Source organism: Oculina patagonica, chromosome 2 (assembly GCF_052425735.1).
Source record: "Oculina patagonica isolate OP01 chromosome 2, crgOcupat, whole genome shotgun sequence".
NCBI classification, from domain to species: Eukaryota; Metazoa; Cnidaria; class Anthozoa; order Scleractinia; family Oculinidae; genus Oculina; species Oculina patagonica.
The window spans coordinates 17,636,910-17,655,124 of NC_135759.1; the positions used below are offsets into that span (position 1 = coordinate 17,636,910).

Below are 18,215 nucleotides of genomic sequence, written 5' to 3' on the forward strand. Positions count from 1 at the left end.
AATATATTGTTCCTGAAAGCGTGACATTGAAAAATGATTGATACGGTTGGTTGAACTAGTTTGATTGCGGGAGGTTAATAACAAATCCATTAGTCTTTTGCCTGATCGCCATAAATCTCCTTAAATTGTCAGGATCTGTCAGTTCTAAGAATTTTGTGATGTTGAAAATTATTTTGCATGGCAATAGCCTCCAGTTAATGAAGTTTGTTTACTTTCATTACATATCTGCATGACCGTGTATTGAAATCAGTATACTTGAAGAATTTGATGTCCGGGTCACTTCTGAAAGTAAATATTTATCGATTAGAATTAAGCTGAAGAAAAATTACCTTTGAGTAAGGAACATTGTTTTCCTTTTACATTTTTCTACTAAACTCGCATTTTTTAACAGCTTATATTATTAAGATTTTTCGACAAAACGTTATGCTAAAGAACATTGTGTGTAATTTTATTCTTTATTTCTATGTAACTAAATAAAGATTCTATATTTTAATTTTTCGACGGTTTTCACAAATAAAAGTATTTTATCTTAATAGTAAATTCCAAAGCAGTTCGTGCTAAATTTGTAGTCATCTTTACAGAATGGTAGCTAACAAGGACTGTCTTTAATTTCCGGAATTACATTTCTCATGGACTAGAAGATGTTTCTGCAAATTGTGTGCACACATGAAGTCAGATCAACTGCATGGTTACCCGTTTGCGTCTCACTTTTAAGGAATTTATTTACTGTTTTTAATTTATTTAATTAATTACATAATATGAAAAGGAATTCTGTACAAACTGGATCAGAAGGGATTGACACAGCTATGGATGAAGAGTGCTCACTGACACTATTATATTCTCGCCATATTTTACTCCAACGTTATTTACGAGAGTCAGATAAGCAAATCCACTTCGTCCTGATGGCACACAAGCATGCAGATGATAACATAAAGAAATGGATGAAGTAAAGAGGTACATGAAACCTGAATTTCATTCCAACTCCAAACGTTTCTCCGAACTCCATAAATTGTATTCTGACCCTCCGCACTGCCAAGGTACATTTTATCTGACATGTCACAGTATCCTGGTGATCTTCAGGCATTTCCCGGTACACTTAAAATGCCTTTCACGTGTCCTAGCGGAATTGAGTAGACTATCAGCAAGTAGGCGACTGGAAATTTGCTATTAGGAAATGTTCCATTTCGCCAGCGATCAAGGAAATACTTGTTTAGTTTCGATGTTAAGACGGTTAATTAAGCCCAATTTTCTCGACCCTCGGCCCCTTCTCAGCGTAAGAGATTGTTTGGACATTTGGGACTTCCACTCTTGCTAACAGTTAATAAACCAGTTAACGTCAATTCTCCGAAAGGAAACTTCTACAAGGACAATCTATCTTTAGTTTGATTAACTACAAGCTGACTTTCGTTAAGTTATCTGGCGTCTCAAGCTTGAAATAACGCAAGAAGGTTAACGTTGACTGAAATTTTCATATAAGTGAATAGTTCTTGGTCTCCCCTCAACGAGAATTGACCAATAAAAGTTTTTTTCCTGTGAAACGGCTGGGCGTTTATTTTCTGCATCACGAAATTAATCTTACTAGTTTGGATATTTGAGGTTAATGCGGTCCACAATAATAATGCATTGACTAAAGAGACCGCTTCAGGAGTGGTTACATAGTGAGAGCTTAGGTAAATCAGCATTGCCTTGTTTCTTCCTATACTGTTTGGTAAGTGCATGTTGCTCTTTTTCGTACAGCTAAACCGTTCCTTTTTTGATTGTGCGACATATATTGGCAACAAGAAAGCTGACAAGGCGCTGTAGTGATCGATAAATATATTTTCTGTCAGAGTTACAAAGTTTTACCAACAAACAAAACAAACAAACTTTGAAGAAGAATGGCAGTATACTTTGGCAAGAGCAGGGCTATCCAAAAGCACGCTCTACCTTCTCCTGGTAAGCACAAAGATTTTTGATATTTTTGTCCCAACTTCAGGAATATCTTCTTCGAGGCTCAAGATCTTTAATTTTTCCCTCTAGTTAAAGTTTTCTATTTAACAAATCAACCCTTAGCAATTGTCTTCCCCTGCCATAAAATGCGCAGCTACTTGCCTACTAGCACACGATCTGTAGTAAACGTCTTAACGCGGAGGTCAAATCAGGCATAATTAAAAGGCAATCAATCTTTATAAAGTTGTTCCGGGAAATGAGTGAATCCGGTTTTAACGATACAATTTGTTGTTTGCATGTTCAGTTGTCAATTCTTCTGTACCCCTAACCTAACCTGGTAATAAAAGTGTTGGGCTGAAGTTTCCAACAATCTATGTAAAATCGCTAACTACAAATCTTTATTTCGCTTAAAGAGGTTAAGAACTAACTTCGCTTTTTCTTTTTGCGAACAAAACAGACGCTATAAACTCCTCCTTCATTTCTCTTTAGTATCGTAGTGAAATTAATCGCAAATTGCAAGCTGAGCATTTATTTTTGTGGAAGGTTCAGGGCATAAACTTTGTCGACACACTATCGGACACTTCCTTCCTTGCATTCCAAAAAAAGAGATTCCCATAAAATATTTCAAGCAATCTATTTTTCTAGGAATTAAAAATGAGAATTGTTCAGAATGTCACTTGGTTTGTTGCTTAAATTACTAACACAGTTATCTTAATTTTGTTTTGCGTTGAATTGAACTCGTGATTGAATGTAATTCTATTTTCTTCTCTTTCTCTCTCTGTGTTCTACGTAAAGTTCCTCCTTACTACCTTCTTACTTATTTAACTCACGTACCCATCCATTTACTTCCGAGTTACCTACCTTCCGCGTTCCTGCCTTCATATCTCTATGACGTTTACTCTTAAAAATATTTAACGATTAGAATCCGTGTTGTTAGCTTCAACTTACATTATCCTGAAAGCGAAAAAAGAGGAAGAAAAATGCACTGCATTTCATCCCTAAAACTGCCCTTCTCCCTTTCCCAATCTAATATCTTTTATCTTCTGTATATTGTGGCAGCTCTCAGATCCATATTTATGGAATTGTTTTACTTCTGGTTCCATTTCTCTGTTAATCTCTCTCTTTTATTTTATTCGTCTGTTGTTCAAGGTTTCTGATCGGGTTTGTTAGTGTATACATAGCAACTGTTGGTCGATTAATTTTACATTATTTGCATGCTCCTGTTTAAATTACTTACCAGGAGCTTTAAATATTATTCTCTCGCTTCATTTCGAAATGAAAACGATTTAAGTATTAAATCATCTCAGCACCTTTACGTCTCGTACTCAAAATTTTTGAAAATTAGCTTGTCATGTTTCATTGTCCATGGTGATTAACGGTATAGTGTATAAAAATACAGTTTTAAAATTTGTTAAATGCAAAAGTTTATTGTATTTCATTTTTTGCCACAGGCTAGGTTAAAGATTTTCTCTATCCTAAAGAAGATGCGAGGATTAAGTACTGTAATCGGCATATTGACCACAGCCATTAGAATTGGTACCCTAAATATCATTAACCGAATTTTAGAAAGCACCCTTAAACGACTGACGCAGGTTAATAGCTTGTTAACTTGATCGTAGGACATTTCTGTTTAATTAATCATTCAAAATTGGCGACTCACTGTTTGACTCTGCATGAATCTTCTAATTAAACAACACCTAATCAACCAACAAATTCATAGTTATTTATCTGACCAACACATTAACGTATCAACTGACTAAATTACCTGACGGACTGACTGACTGACGGTATTTATGATTTATTTTCTCTATAATTCTTTATTTCTTTACTACTTTTAGATTTTGTATGAATGACGAAAAATAAAAGAGTTAATACACGTCCATTACTAACAAGAAAGGAAGGGGTCGACTTGCTTCACTTTCACTGTTTTTAAACCTTGACCGATAGAATCATTCCTTGAATGGCCAACCAATCAACCAAATTAACTCAACCAGAAAACTAAACAAAAAAAAACGAACCTGAACAACCAACCAACTACCTTAACAACAAATCAATCAATCAATCAATCAATCAATCAATCAATCAATCAATCAATCAACCAACCAACCAATCCATCCATTCAACCATCAATCCATCCATCAATTCATCCATCCATCCATTCATAAATGAATGAATAAATCAATCGATACAACTATTAACCAATCGATGAATCATTCAACCAAACAACCAAGCACCCACCCACCCAACACCAAAAAGGAACTAACCAAACAATCAGCCAATCAAGCAACCAACCAACGAACAAACCAAACAATCAACCAAGCAACCAACCAACCAATCAACCAAACCAACCGACCAACCAACCGACCAATCAACCCACCAACCAACGAACCAAGCAACCATACACGCACCCAACCAACCAAACAAACAAACAAACAAGATAAGATAAGATAAGATAAGATAAGATAAGATAAGATAAGATAAGATAAGATAAGATAAGATAAGATAAGATAAGATAAGATAAGATAAGATAAGATAAGATAAGATAAGATAAGATAAAATTTTATTGAACACTCCTAAAGAGGTCCATCCAACCAACCTACCAACCAATCAACCAAGTACACACCTAATCATCTCACCAACCAACCAAGCACACATCCAATCAGCCAACCAACCAACTAATCATACACCCAATCTTCCATCCATCCAACCAACCGACCAACCAATCAACCAAGTACACACTTAATCATCCAACCAACCAACCAAGCACACACCCAATCAGCCAACCAACTAACTAATCACACACCCAATCAGCCAACCAACCAACTAACCAACCAACCAACCAATCAAGAACACACAATCAGTCACCAACCAGCCAACCAGTCAGCCAATCACACACCCAATCAGCCAACCAACCAATCAATCAACCAAGTACACACCCAATCATCAATCCATCCATCCAACCAACCAATCAATCAACCAATCACACACCCAATAATCCATCCATCCATTCAACCAACCAAGCACACACCCAATCTTCCATCCATCCATCCATCCATCCATACATCCATCCAACCAACAAAACAATCAAACAACCAACCAATCAATCAACCAAGTACACACCCAATCATCAGTCCATCCATCCAACCAACCAATCAATCAACCAATCACACACCCAATCATCCATCCATCCATCCAACCAGCAAACCAACCATCCAACCAACCAATCAATCAACCAAGTACACACCCAATCAGTCAACCAGGCAGCCAATCACACACCCAATCAGCCAACCAACCAACCAATCACACATCCAATCAGCCAACCAACCAACCAATCACACATCCAATCAGCCAACCAACCAACCAATCACACACCCAATCAGCCAACCAACCAACCAATCACACATCCAATCAGCAACCAATCACACACCCAATAATCCATCCATTCAACCAACCAACCAACCAACCAACCAATCACACATCCAATCATCCAACCGGCCAGCCAACCAGTCAGCCAATCACACACCCAATCAGCCATCCAAGCAACCAACCAAGCACTCACTCGATCATCCAACCAACCAACCAACCAACCAAATAACCAAGCAACCAATCAATCAAACAAGCAAGATAGTACACAGCTACTTAAAGAACGGACTATCTGACTGACTTACCACCACAGTCAGACAGACAGACAAAAAGACAGACAGTAGACTACTACTACTTAACTAACTGACAGTTAAGAGAAGAACAGACTTACTGACTGAATGACTGACTGATTTACTATATCACAGACTTTCCAGCTCATTTACAACAACTCAGGTAAGTTATATTTTAAAATACCTCTGCATAACTTAATTTCTCTCTACAAAGCTGAACTTACCTATTGTGCTTGTCTATAAACTTAAATACTATCATAATTTAAAAATATAAACCTTAAAGTTCCTTCCTTCTTTCTGATTACCTTATTCCCTTTCCTTACTAGCTATTGCTTACTTGCTTGCTTACTTACTTACTGACTGACTGGCTTACTTACTTACTTAGTTAATAAACTATAACTTGTTAACTAGCCTATTCAATGACCTACTTATCTTAGACTTATAATAAGACAATTCAGTTCTACTTTTGACAAAAAAGCAGAGTTAGCCAACAAGTATTTTGCCATCGTTGGTCCTCCAGTTTAGCAAGATATTTCTCACCTCAAGACTTTTTCTTCAGGTCTTTCACTGTTCGTAAAATCTATTAAATTAAATTGAAGTTTTGTAGCCTGCAGGATGAACTGTTTTCGCATTTTGAGCTAATTCGTTTTTAGAGAAAATTAGAAGGAAAAAAGAAGCAAATCTTTCTTGGCCAAGGTCGTGTTCGGTTCAGTTGGTGGCACAACAATCTTTTTTCATGGAACAAACAGTTAGTAACAGAAAGCCTAAATCGAAATTACATAATTGTCATCATACACCTACAAAAAAGTTTGAATGTATACTTAACTGCCACCGTTTTGATCTTTAGCATTGCTTCTTTCTTGAAAAAGAGATCTAACAGTTTCTCACAATTTTCTGAATCGAAAGATCAAATCGCTCCCAAACAGCACAACGATTTCGGTATACTAGGAAGAGCAGGCAAAATATGAGTGGTTAGTAGTTCCGCGTATGCATCCGGTCGGCATCTTAAGTACAGTTACTTAATGGAGCGTTCATTCTAGGAAAAGTGTCGTTGTGTTTACGCATGCGCATGCTCATGGCATTTCCACGCGTATTGCAAACAAGAAACGGTCAAACCATTGAAACTACTTTTTTAAACTGTTTAAAACACGTATTTCATAATTTGAAATAGTTAAGAACGATAATAACGTATAGTTAGGAATCCAAAAATAAGTAATGCTTGCATTGACGAAATGTGAAGCAGTGCGTGAATTCTTGGAAAGTCGTATGCATCATTGCTTGCTTTCAAATTTTTAAGATTTCTTAGCAGGTTAATGTGCTCGAGATCTTTCTTTTAACATTTTTGTTTGTATACATACGGAAACTATATTATATTGGTTAGGAAATGAGTAGATTCTTGTTGAAAACTTAAAAAATTGCTAATCTATCGGATACAATGGCGAGGTTACTTTTCGTTTACAGCTGTCAGCTATTTTAGTAGTTTCAAGTTACCAGCCACTGACATTGATTCCTTGTCATATTTAAAATCTAAATTAAATATAAAATTATCCGAATAATTAGAGTTTATAGAGTTCTACGATTCCCTCTATAGAAGAGAAAATGTAAAGGAATTAAATTTGCAATTAACAACCTTTTCCAAATTAAATTCACTGCGTTTTACAGTAATGTGCCTTGGTTTGCGTTCTTATCCTGAACTCACTGCGAATCACGATCAGTGTTACAACAAGTCTACTAGATAACAAATAAACTAAGGAGGGTAAAATTAAGTAAACTTCAAAATATCGTAATCTAAATTACGAGAATAGGTTACATAATTACAACACGAAAAACAAATTTTCGAATCCATCAAAGGCCATTGCAGAAGGCGACACCAATTAAAAGCGTTTCGGGTAACTTGTTTCGTAATTTTGTGGCGAGAAAAGTTGCACTGGAAACTGTGACATTGTCGCACTGACAGCTAAGCACTGGTACGTCTTGCAAGAGTTTTGTTGGCTGCAGTTAGCGTTGCACAATTTTTTTGTTCCACCGACTTTTACGACAGTTGTAATGCTTCAGCGTTGTGCAATGTTATATTTTTGGTTCTAAGTAACTTAAAGAGCCCGCCAGTATGTTACCGGACAAGTTACAGGAAGCACTACCTTAGTGGTAACGTACTATCAATGAACCTTAACTGCGGTTTGGGCAAGTCCCTTTCTCCGATTTAAGAGGGATTATAGCTCATGGTTAAGAAACAATAGGTGTGGTTCCCCTCTACTAAAAAGTGAAATCCGGTTATTGCTTACCTTGGAAGATGAACATGAAAAGGGACACGAATCTTGCCATGTTTTTAAGCTAACGAGCTGACTTCGTGTAGCTGCTCCACTGCATGCCACCCTAGACTCTTGATGACGTCATTAGGTCATTTTGGATGTCGCAAAAAACACATTGCAAAAAAAGAAAATCTGTACTCCATTATCGTCCAGCTCACGAGCAAACGCCTCGCTACAAAAAATGCAAACAAGTGAAACTTCTTACTAACTGTGACTCCTAAATGTTTCATATTATCGTTTTAAAAGTTTTGCTTTGGGGTCCTGGCTGTACAATTCAGTGCAATGACGCGTTAATTCCCAGAAACCTGCACGCTTGAAGTCCTCTCGAATCGAACAAAAACATCCTTTTTCCTGCGTTCCTAGGGGAATGTTTTTTTTTCTTTGAGCAAAAAATAACTAACAGCTTGGTAATAAAATAAGAAATATTATCCCAGAAAAAATCACCCTTTTCAGTGGGATTTTGCAGCACTTCGTATAGAAGTGCTATTTTTAAACCATGTGCCCGTTGCCATGGCAGCGCAGAGTATTACGTGGGAGTTAAATCGGACATAAAATATATCTTTGATGGCCTTTGGTTATTGTTAAAAGTTATTTATCTGCCCACGCTTTCAATACAGGCTTTGTCAACACGCAAGAAAAAGTTGTATTTAATACTATGTTTAACATTATTAAACTAATTAAATGATTAAGGTAAGACTGGAGTAATGAACTCTCGATTGTCGACTCCGTTTGTCTTTCAAATTCATGCCCCCCTTCTTTGCGCTGCAGAAATGCAAGGCTGCGGTCAGTTTTTTGGAGATTCTTTAAGACGTAACTTCTTTATGAAATATAAATTCTAAAATGACAGTTAAAACGTTATTTCATCGATCTTCTGTCTTATTATTAAAATCGGGTGAGAACTTAAGTTAAAATGACAGATGGAAAGAGATAGACGGTAAGAAAGACATCCAATATGAAACTTCAACTTCATACCAAACAAGAAGGACTTTTAAGTACTACTGCAGATTACATTCCCGTACAGACTAGCCTAAACTTAATACCTTTCAGCACAACAGAAATCCAGCATACTAGTTTTGTAACTGATGTGGCCCTTGTCAAATAAGAAACTTCCGTATTCATTTGCGACTTCCTGAAACTGTTTTACAGTATTATACAAATTCAAATCATTTCTAATAGTCTATCATTATACCAGTTTGGTACATGAATTTTCTCGATTTAATAGAATTGCCTTGAACATCCCGAAATATCTTCTCTAGAAACGCGTCTTGTTGCAAAAATGGCATCCGAAAGTGGGCAACACCTTACTTCAAAATGTCAACACACAGGGAATGTTTGTTAATCGCAGTGGGGGTCCCTGGTGGATTTTGCAGGGGCTCTCCGTTTGCGAGAGCTAGCACGTTGAAAAACATAGTGGCTCTATGATTTCACTTTTGAAAAATTCTAAAAATGCAACGCAAATCATAAGCTAAATTTATTAATTTTCTCACATACAGTTTTAACGCCTGAAGCCTGAAAATAGCTTGAAAAAACAAAACTAACGCTATTTTGTAAGCGTTTAACCACTCGTGTGATTGTTTCGTTACTGTTGAGAAGAAAAGTTGCAAGCTACTGAGAGATCCTATGATGGGGTTGGAAAGTCTTTTACTTCCTTACGTTGCACAATTAGATGAATGTTTGAATTTAGATACAAGTAACTTTCGTTTATTAACTTGGCATGGCGTGAACGTTTTCATTCCTTGCATGACTAAGCTACCGGGTTGACGCTAATTTTAATTTTGATGACGCTTGTTAGAGCTCCGCTAAAACTGGGGGTTTCGAACAAGAGAATTAATAATTAACAGGGAAGTAGAAAATGAACGCATAACCTGGTCACTAATGTTCGCAACATAAAAAGAAAAAGGAATAATTTAAAAATATATTGAGACTTCTTAAGATTGAAGAAAACAATCTAGGCGACGCCGAGGTAACAAATTCCATGAGAAATTTAACATGGATGCAAAAAAGCTGCCTTGAAACAAGACAACACGAGCGCAAAATCATTCAAAATTCCTTTTTTTTATTGAGTCCTAGGTGTGGACATTTGCTATTGTATGATCAGAAAGAGAAGATAAATTGTTGGAGTGGTTTCGAGTCAGTTTTCCTGTTTGGCCAAGTCCTTGCTAACTCGTACTTCAGTGATTGATTGAATAAGTGATTTTGGCCTTTTTAGCGCAAATAACCAGCAATTGGTGGGAAATGTATTAAAATATATCAACGAAACGTTACGAAAAAGATACTAACTGAAATAGCTTCCCAAAATGGGACTCCTATACAATACCGAACTGTACTAACAAACCCTACACAACATATCAAACTGGCAAAATTTGATAAAAACTGCTAAACCAAGAGAATATAGGTGACATCAAGACTCATGGATATTTCTTGGCTCGATTTGGATATCATGCCCGTCCCAACACTGTGTCCTACAGTGTCAAAACCGAAAGTCCTCGCCAGTTCTATTTTTCTCTCTCTCTATTCGCATGATTGCGTTGTTGCTCAGTGCCGGATTAGAAAGCAAGTCGGAACAGGAAAATCGGTCACGTTATTTTCCCTCGGTGCTTATAGAAGGAAGAATTTTACTGAAGACACTGAAAAGGTTTCTTTTAGAAGATGACTTTATCAGTGATGAAATCTGCTTCAATAATGTGCATCGTGGAAGACATATTGCGAAGAACATCCGCTGCAAAAATGTATAAAAGAGGAGTGCTGTCCTATTCCAATTCTTTAAGAGAAGATAAGTACTTAAAGTACAAACAAGGAGATCAAGATATCAACAGAGACAGACCAAAAGGAAAATCAAGATTCAACCATGATTTTGGGTAAGTGAAGCAAGTTTCAGTTTAAATGATGCCACCATCGATGAAGAGATCGAAGGCTTAGGCCATTAGTCACCAAGATGGCTGTATACTAGCTCCATTTCGTAAACGCAGACTTTTAAGGACACTACAGACTATATCATATTTGTTAACGGGGTTTGTAGCACCTTTCAACCGAGGGAAAGCAGTATTTTAGAATCTGACCGTTACATATCTTTTGATGTCAGTTGAAAGCTTGGAATTTTCAAGTTGTTTTAACCATTCTTGTCATTTCTGGTTTATTATAACCTTTTGATGTTTCGACCTGAACTGTTATTTCGACGTTTCCTTCAATTTGAAGAAAATCATGTCAGTCCTTGAAGCAATTACATCTTATCTTTAGTCCGAATTTTGATTCAACATGGTGGCTATGCACCTTCAATGAATTTTCTTCTCAGAAGAACAATTCTTTTAACCTTGTTAACAGGGGTTGCCTTAAAAATGTTGCCAAATGCTCTATAAAGGAAAATGAACGCAGCCAAACTAAAAATGTTGTCTAAGTAGCACAGCACTGTGAACGCGCGTAATCAGATGCATCGTGGTAAATGTCTTTGTCATCCTCTGCAAAACGACACAGTTAAAGGGACTGTGCCATGTCTGATATAAGTCCGTTACTAAATTTGGCCAAATATACTCGCTATAAAACTTAATGTTAGCAAGGAAACTACTTCAATACATCTAAATGACAAAACCATCCGTACCTTCTTTCGTATTTGCTGTGTTATTGAAATGTTCTTTCTAAGTTTTAAGTGGTTACTTTCATATTTCACCCAATTTGGTTGCCATTTTCCAATGCCTAAATTTGGCTTAAGTCGGTGACACAGTTCCTTTAAATGAACTGAAATTCTTTTTTATTTAATTAAGGGAAACTTAGGCCACGAAATTACATTTTCCATCAAAGAAATGTCATTTTAGCCACAGTTTTGTGCTAGCGAGAGACAAATTCAATGATAATGCGAAATGTTTAACCAAAATATGAATTGGAAATTGTTCGCAGCCAGCGTTTAGTCATTAATTGCTCTTCCAGAAATTCATGACAATTAAAACACAACCTAACGGAATTTATCCAGACGACCGTGAGAGAACGTTAAGAAAGAAAAAGTGAACACAGTAAATATATATAAAGCTCTTTCGAGAGAGGTTGTCGAAAAGAAGCATTAGAGCGTACGCCATAATGGCGAAAGGTGTGATGGGTAAAAATAGAAAACGGCAGCACGCACTGAATCGAACGTTTCCTTCTTATTTTAAGCTTGTGGGGGCAAACTGGCTTTAGCCAGATAAGTTTTGGAATTAATGTCTAAAGCATGAAAGCGAATGCAAATGTAAAACTATATTAAATATCTACACAACCATTCGTCAAGTTAGCTTAAATTAAATATAACGCTTCTATCCGACAGCACTTCTTTGATTATCCTGCCATCTCGTTGAAAAACCGTGAAAATTCGGAATTGTCGCTGTTGCGCTTCTGGAGGACAACCGTTCTTAAAATGACTGTATATAAAACACTTATCAGTTGAAACATAGACAGATTGTTACACAATGTAGTTAACCACGAAGTTACAAATCGAAGGCGATTACAAGTTAAATTTTGTCAAAGTCAAGCTTGTAGAAGTCTCGATCAAATGGTGTTCGTACAACTCGACTGATTTATTTAAGATCGTTGACAATTATTAGCTCTAAAATTACTGACTTACTTTAATTAACATGACTCCTTTTGAAACAAAAAGAATGAGTCAATTTTCCAGTTGAGTTGATTTTCACACACTTGAGAGAACTCGCGTTCAATGTGTTTGGAAAATGTCTTGGTGCGTTGACTGAATTCGTTCTCAATTCCTATCATTTTAATGACAAACCCACCCGATCTGCTGACGTAAAAAATCTAAAAGTCTTGCACTTTCTACCGCTGGTTTGAAATACCCCCCTTACTTGCCCTAGGCGTTTAGTTCATGTCACAGTTACATATTTAGTAATAACTAGAATTCTAAAATGTGTGTAAAATAGAAGTATTTTAGCATAATTATAAAACATGCATATTTAAAAATAGAACTACTAACGAAGTTCATAATATGGTAAGCAGAAGTTTTTGTGATATAATTCAAGCCAGGACCATGAAAATGAGAATCGTGTAAAATTTGTAACTTTAAGGGTAAAAAAAGCTTCACGTTCACACGAGATCATCGCTTAAAAAGCGTTCTTTGCAAATTAAACACACGGTCACGAACTATTTTTAGTCCAAAGACTGAATAATAATTTAATAACGTTGAAGTTGCTATTTTAGTGCATAAAATGAAAATGATCTAGGAATCAAACTATTCTGTATTGTATGTGGTCGTTCTTTTCATTTTCATGACGTCACCACGAATTTAACAAAACTGATTTTGAACCAACCGATTAGATTTGGGAACGACCCAAACAGAACTTATGCACAAGACAGCTTATCTTTCATTCTTTATTTACTAAATCGTGTCAACTCCTTCCAAAATGTAGGTCTTCCTAAATTTTTTTCCAATTTGGCTGTTTTTCTTTCAAAAAATGATGTAACACACCAAAATTATTTTTTTCCGTTTCGTACATGTAACATTTTTTAAACCGGGTGTACAGTCAAAATGCTATATCGATAACGAAACTTGGTATGGTAATATCTAAACACCGGAAAATATTTACTGTTTTAATAGCTCTTCTCATTTTGTTATTTTCTTTCCCTTTAGGAAAAGCATTTCTCGTATGGGCAACTTTGTTTGTCATGGGTTTAGCCTTCAGTGATGGGAGTGAGGTGCCCAATGACCCAGTGTTTGATTGTCTTAAGACATTCACACTTCAAGCACTTCAGTGCTATGTAAGTACTTAGTTTTGGTGTTACTTATTCTAGAGAGCGATTTTCACTTGAGTGTCGAAAGTAACTTGCGTTTGCTTTGGTTTTGCGTTGATTAGTTAAAAGATAATCGCGCGACTTTCTTAACCAATCAGAAGTAAAACCAAAACCAATCTTGATTCGCTCGTACGCGTTTTCCTGCGCTTCATGCCGGTTACTTGGTATTTGCTTCGAGTTTTGATTCGTTCACTGGATTGTCTGTGTCCTTTGTGATCGGCCAGAGTGATTGCTATGGTTTTGGTCGAACGAGATATTATCGAAAACCGCTCTAACAACAGTTTTCAAAGGGTTACAGAAGAGCTTTTGTGCAGCGTGAGCTAATAATAATAATAATAATAATTTATACATTTATATAGCGCTAAAAACTATAAATATTCTAAAGCGCTGTTTACTATATGTAAAAATAATATAAAAATATAAAAATTAGAATGAACCTACATACAAATCAAACTAGAAACAGTGTGATTGAAAAGTTAAAACGCTTAAACGCGAAATGCTTTCTTAAAAAGGAAAGTCTTCAATTGACTTTTAAAAGTCTCCACTGATGACGCTTTGCGAATGTCAACAGGAAGCTCATTCCACAGGGAGGGGCCTGCCTTGGCAAAGGCTCTATCCCCAAAAGTTTTCAGCATTGTCTTAGGGACAACTAGCATATCATGGCCATCGGAACGCAGGTTGTACCGACCAACAGGCTTGGCCTTCAAAAGGCCAGAGATGTAAGGAGGAGCTTTCGCATGAAGGGCCTTGTACACCAGTAGCAGTATCTTAAACGTCACCCGGTACCGAACAGGAAGCTAATAGGAGTATACATAGGAAAGTAGTCTAAAAGGGCTTTGGTCAAGTTATATAAATTAAGATTTTTGCCACCTGGTTTATTTGAATTTAATAACGAGCTCCAAAGTTTTTTAAAAGATGGTTTTTGCCAAGATATATCTTTAATTCAGGGGAATATTATTAGACCAATCAGTCAGTACACACTTGGCCTTTAAAACTTACATTGAAAATTTTACTTTCTGACGCATGATATTACTTAACACATCTTCAGGAAACTTTGCCATTAAGTGTAAAAGGAATGAACACTTACAACAACAACAAAAACAACAACAACAACAACCGTTTTCATACTTCAGTATCATCACCATTCTAGAGATATCTGTTGTTTGAAATAAACTTTTTACCGCAGAGAATACGTTACTTTTCATAATTTGGTTTTGGCGTTCTTCCTTGTTTTTGTGACCGCACAAACCTGGAAAGGGAGCGAGCGTGCTGTTTGGTGACGTCACCGTTGACGATAGAGCCAGACTCCCTTGAGACGAAGACGCCTAGGGGCTAAGACTAGTTTCAATACTGATTTTAAAAGTAGCTAATGATGTTGTTTTTAATTTTTTTGCATTGATTCCAACTAAAAATCTAATAGAAATAATTGAAACAACAATGTTTCTGTGACACTGATACTTCAACACATATCATCATTATCATAACCATGAACAATTTATTGTTTGTTATTGTTATAGAGTGGTTATCACTTGAGTGTCGAAAGTAATTTGCGTTTGCTTTGGTTGTGCATCACTACGCTTAGTGATTGGTTTAAAAATCTCGCGCTATCTTCTTAGCCAATCAGAAGTAAAACCAAAACCAATCGTGACTCGCTTGTGCACGTTTTCCCGCGCTTCGTGCCTGCGACATGTATTTGCTTCGAGTTTTGATTGGCTGGCTAGATTGTCTGTGTCCTTTGTGATTGGCCAGAGCAATTACTTTGGTTTTGGTTTTACTACACTCAATTGAAAACTGCTCTATTTAACTCAATAATAATTGACGAAATTTTTTTTTCCTATACAGAAAACCGCAAATCATATCAAGAATTCTCACCGAGGCGGGGCACTTGGAAGTGAATTAAGAAAACTTGTGCCAAACAACTACCGTACCTGGCCGAATAAGGTAAGACAGCGACAGAACTATTATGCACTTTCACTATAAGAATGCCTTAGCTGAAATTTGAAAAAAACTCTATTTAAAAGTTACCCAAAAACCGACGGACATGAAGGTACTGCTCAACAGCTTTGAGCCTTTGAGTGATAGGCTTAAGCTTTTAGTTTTGGTTTTGTCGAAAGTCAATACTGCTATTATAAAACAGAGCTACGATAAAAACCTTGACTGTTCGCTGTTGTGTATACTAATGAGATTTACTGCCAATATTTATCACCAGACTACTCGCCAACGTGCTCAGCAGTGCATGACAGCCCTAAAGAACTTTGTCGAGCCACTGAAAGTTGTGGTGCAGAGCGAAAAGCGGACGAAAAATTTTTGCAGATTAACTGGACATACTTTAAACAAGACACTTCATGGCTTGCTTCGAGTTTTGGAGAACAGCATTAAAGACATCGACGAATATGTAAGTGCTTCTATATTGCTTGGTTTACCGATATTTGAAGAGAAATAAGTTTTTGATCAATCCATCAATTGACATAATAAAGTGTTCTGCATGACCAAGATACAAAACAGTCCGTCTATCTGGGCATAATCGTGAATGCGTAATCAAAACTGAAAGAAAAAGTTATACTTCGTGTTATTTCGTGATTTCTTTATAATGAAAAGAATGCCACACTTTGGAATTATTTCCTTACTTGGGCCTTTTTTATGCATTTGAATCATATAACTATCCAACTCATTAAATCTTCCTATTGAATTAAGCCCTTTACGTGTATGCCGCAAGCTGCTAAGTAAACGGGGAATAGGAAGCTAGCTATGCTAGCTAAAAACAGTCCTTCTTTTCCCGGTTAAGAATATGAAAATTATGAAATGCATGAAAGCAGCACAGTTTCAACTGAAATATTTTACCTTCTAACTGTGCCTCTGCCTGGCTTACGTATTATCATTTCTTTATACAGGTCCGTCTTCAGCATATTAAACTGAAACCTTTGCGAGTGAAGCCCGTAAATATGACCAGCATGACAGCTCTGGCTGCTCATCAAATGGTAAGCGTTCTTTTTTTTCTAAGAATGAACAAACTGATTGAACAAACTAATGTACACAAAGAGAATAAAGTATGTTTTCCCGTAATTAAAAATCAACTTTCTATTTCTTCATGCAATTTAGTTTGGCATGTTTATTTAAATTGAATATAAAGAAACAAACAATTTATTTATTAATGTCATGGCGCAGGATGAGGTTGCCCTCTCTATCCGAGCCAAAGGCTCATGTAAAAAGCGCAAGACAATAATTAAAATCGATTATAAAAAAATGGGAACTAGTATAAGTAATAGATAATAATAATATGAAAAAAAAATAACGTGTACATCCAAAAATATATGGTAGCTCTAAGGAGAGCGAGCGCTTATTTTTTCGACACTGATAAACATGGGAAAGTGAAAAACACTGAACAACAACAACAGATACTTTAATTCAAGAACAGTAACAATTAGTGTTTGTATAGTCATAACACAATTCGTTCGTTTAATATGTTCGATATCACGTTCAGATGGGAAAGCAGACAACGCAATCCACTTGTCTGATCACTCTATTCTATGTCAATGTCTTAAATGTTGCTTTCATAATGGAGGCACTTTTTGGAAGGGGGTGCGGATTGGAATAGGGGGAGGAATAGGGGGCATGGAGGCGCTTTCTTTTTTAAAAAAGACAACACTCAAAGGAGAGCGCTAATTACAAAGGCGGCGCTTATTGGAAGGATGGCGCTAAATATAATCATTAAGTTATAAGTTGGAACGAACGCGACTGTATGTCCATTTACACTAAACATTTTCTTCGCATTTGTTTTTCAGAGTGGTCTTACCTCACGCAAAGCAGTTCAACTACGCAACTTTGTTCTGCTGGATTTCTTAGACCAAGTCGTTTATGACATAAAAACAACCGCGGGATCGTGCTTTAACACCAAAGCTAGCATTAGCTTCGTTTGCCCAGTTTAAATCAACCAGCCAGTCAAAAATGTAATATTTAGATAGGAAGAGGTCATTACCATGAAATATTAGGCAAATTGCATGCTTAAATGTTTGATGCTATTTTTATCAGGACAGCTTTTAACTTGTAGAAGATTTTATCAAGGCTACCTCGGTTGTTAAAGAAATTATTACTATTCATATTGAATATAACCTGTACTGTTCTATGAGAATGCTATAGAAATTGTTAACCTATTTGGTTAAGAAACATTTATTTATCCTGAGATTGTATTTTAACAGTATTTATGCTATTTATGTAGAATGTCGAGGTCTATTGCGAATGAAATAGTTTAAAAAATAAAATTGCTTTGCTGAAAAATTGTTATTTTCAATGTCCATAATTTTCGCGGAAATTGTGAGTTACTGCAGCCTCAGTAACGTTTGCACGGGAAACATCCGGGGATGGGGGCCAGTAAAAAAAGGGGGGGGGGGGCAGTGGGTTCTCAACCAAGTCAATCCCTTGCCCTTTCATAAACCATTTTTGACAGAAAAGGTACCTCCTTTATCTACATTCCATAGAAATGGTATCCTGGCAAATACCTAGCTACAGTAGACACACTGATTCCTTTCCCTCACTTTTGGATTCAGTAAACCTTACAATACTT

General features: G+C 36.4%; 1 protein-coding gene across 1 annotated transcript; it reads left to right on the forward strand.

The window, feature by feature from the left end:
• Positions 1-11,959: 11,959 nt before the first annotated feature.
• Positions 11,960-17,809, forward strand: LOC144642189 (uncharacterized). Its single transcript, XM_078501173.1, has 6 exons — positions 11,960-11,978; positions 13,494-13,621; positions 15,497-15,595; positions 15,864-16,049; positions 16,546-16,632; positions 17,437-17,809. The coding sequence occupies exons 1-6, from the start codon at positions 11,960-11,962 to the stop codon at positions 17,578-17,580; spliced, it is 663 nt and encodes a 220-aa protein (XP_078357299.1). The 3' UTR covers positions 17,581-17,809.
• The last annotated feature ends 406 nt before the right edge of the window (positions 17,810-18,215 follow it).

Bases quoted from the DNA above. Each gene is read 5' to 3' on its own strand.
- LOC144642189 (XM_078501173.1), top strand. The intron at 13,622-15,496 runs GTAAGTACTTAG...TTTCCTATACAG, and splicing joins TTCAAGCACTTCAGTGCTAT to AAAACCGCAAATCATATCAA. The intron at 16,050-16,545 runs GTAAGTGCTTCT...TTCTTTATACAG, and splicing joins TTAAAGACATCGACGAATAT to GTCCGTCTTCAGCATATTAA.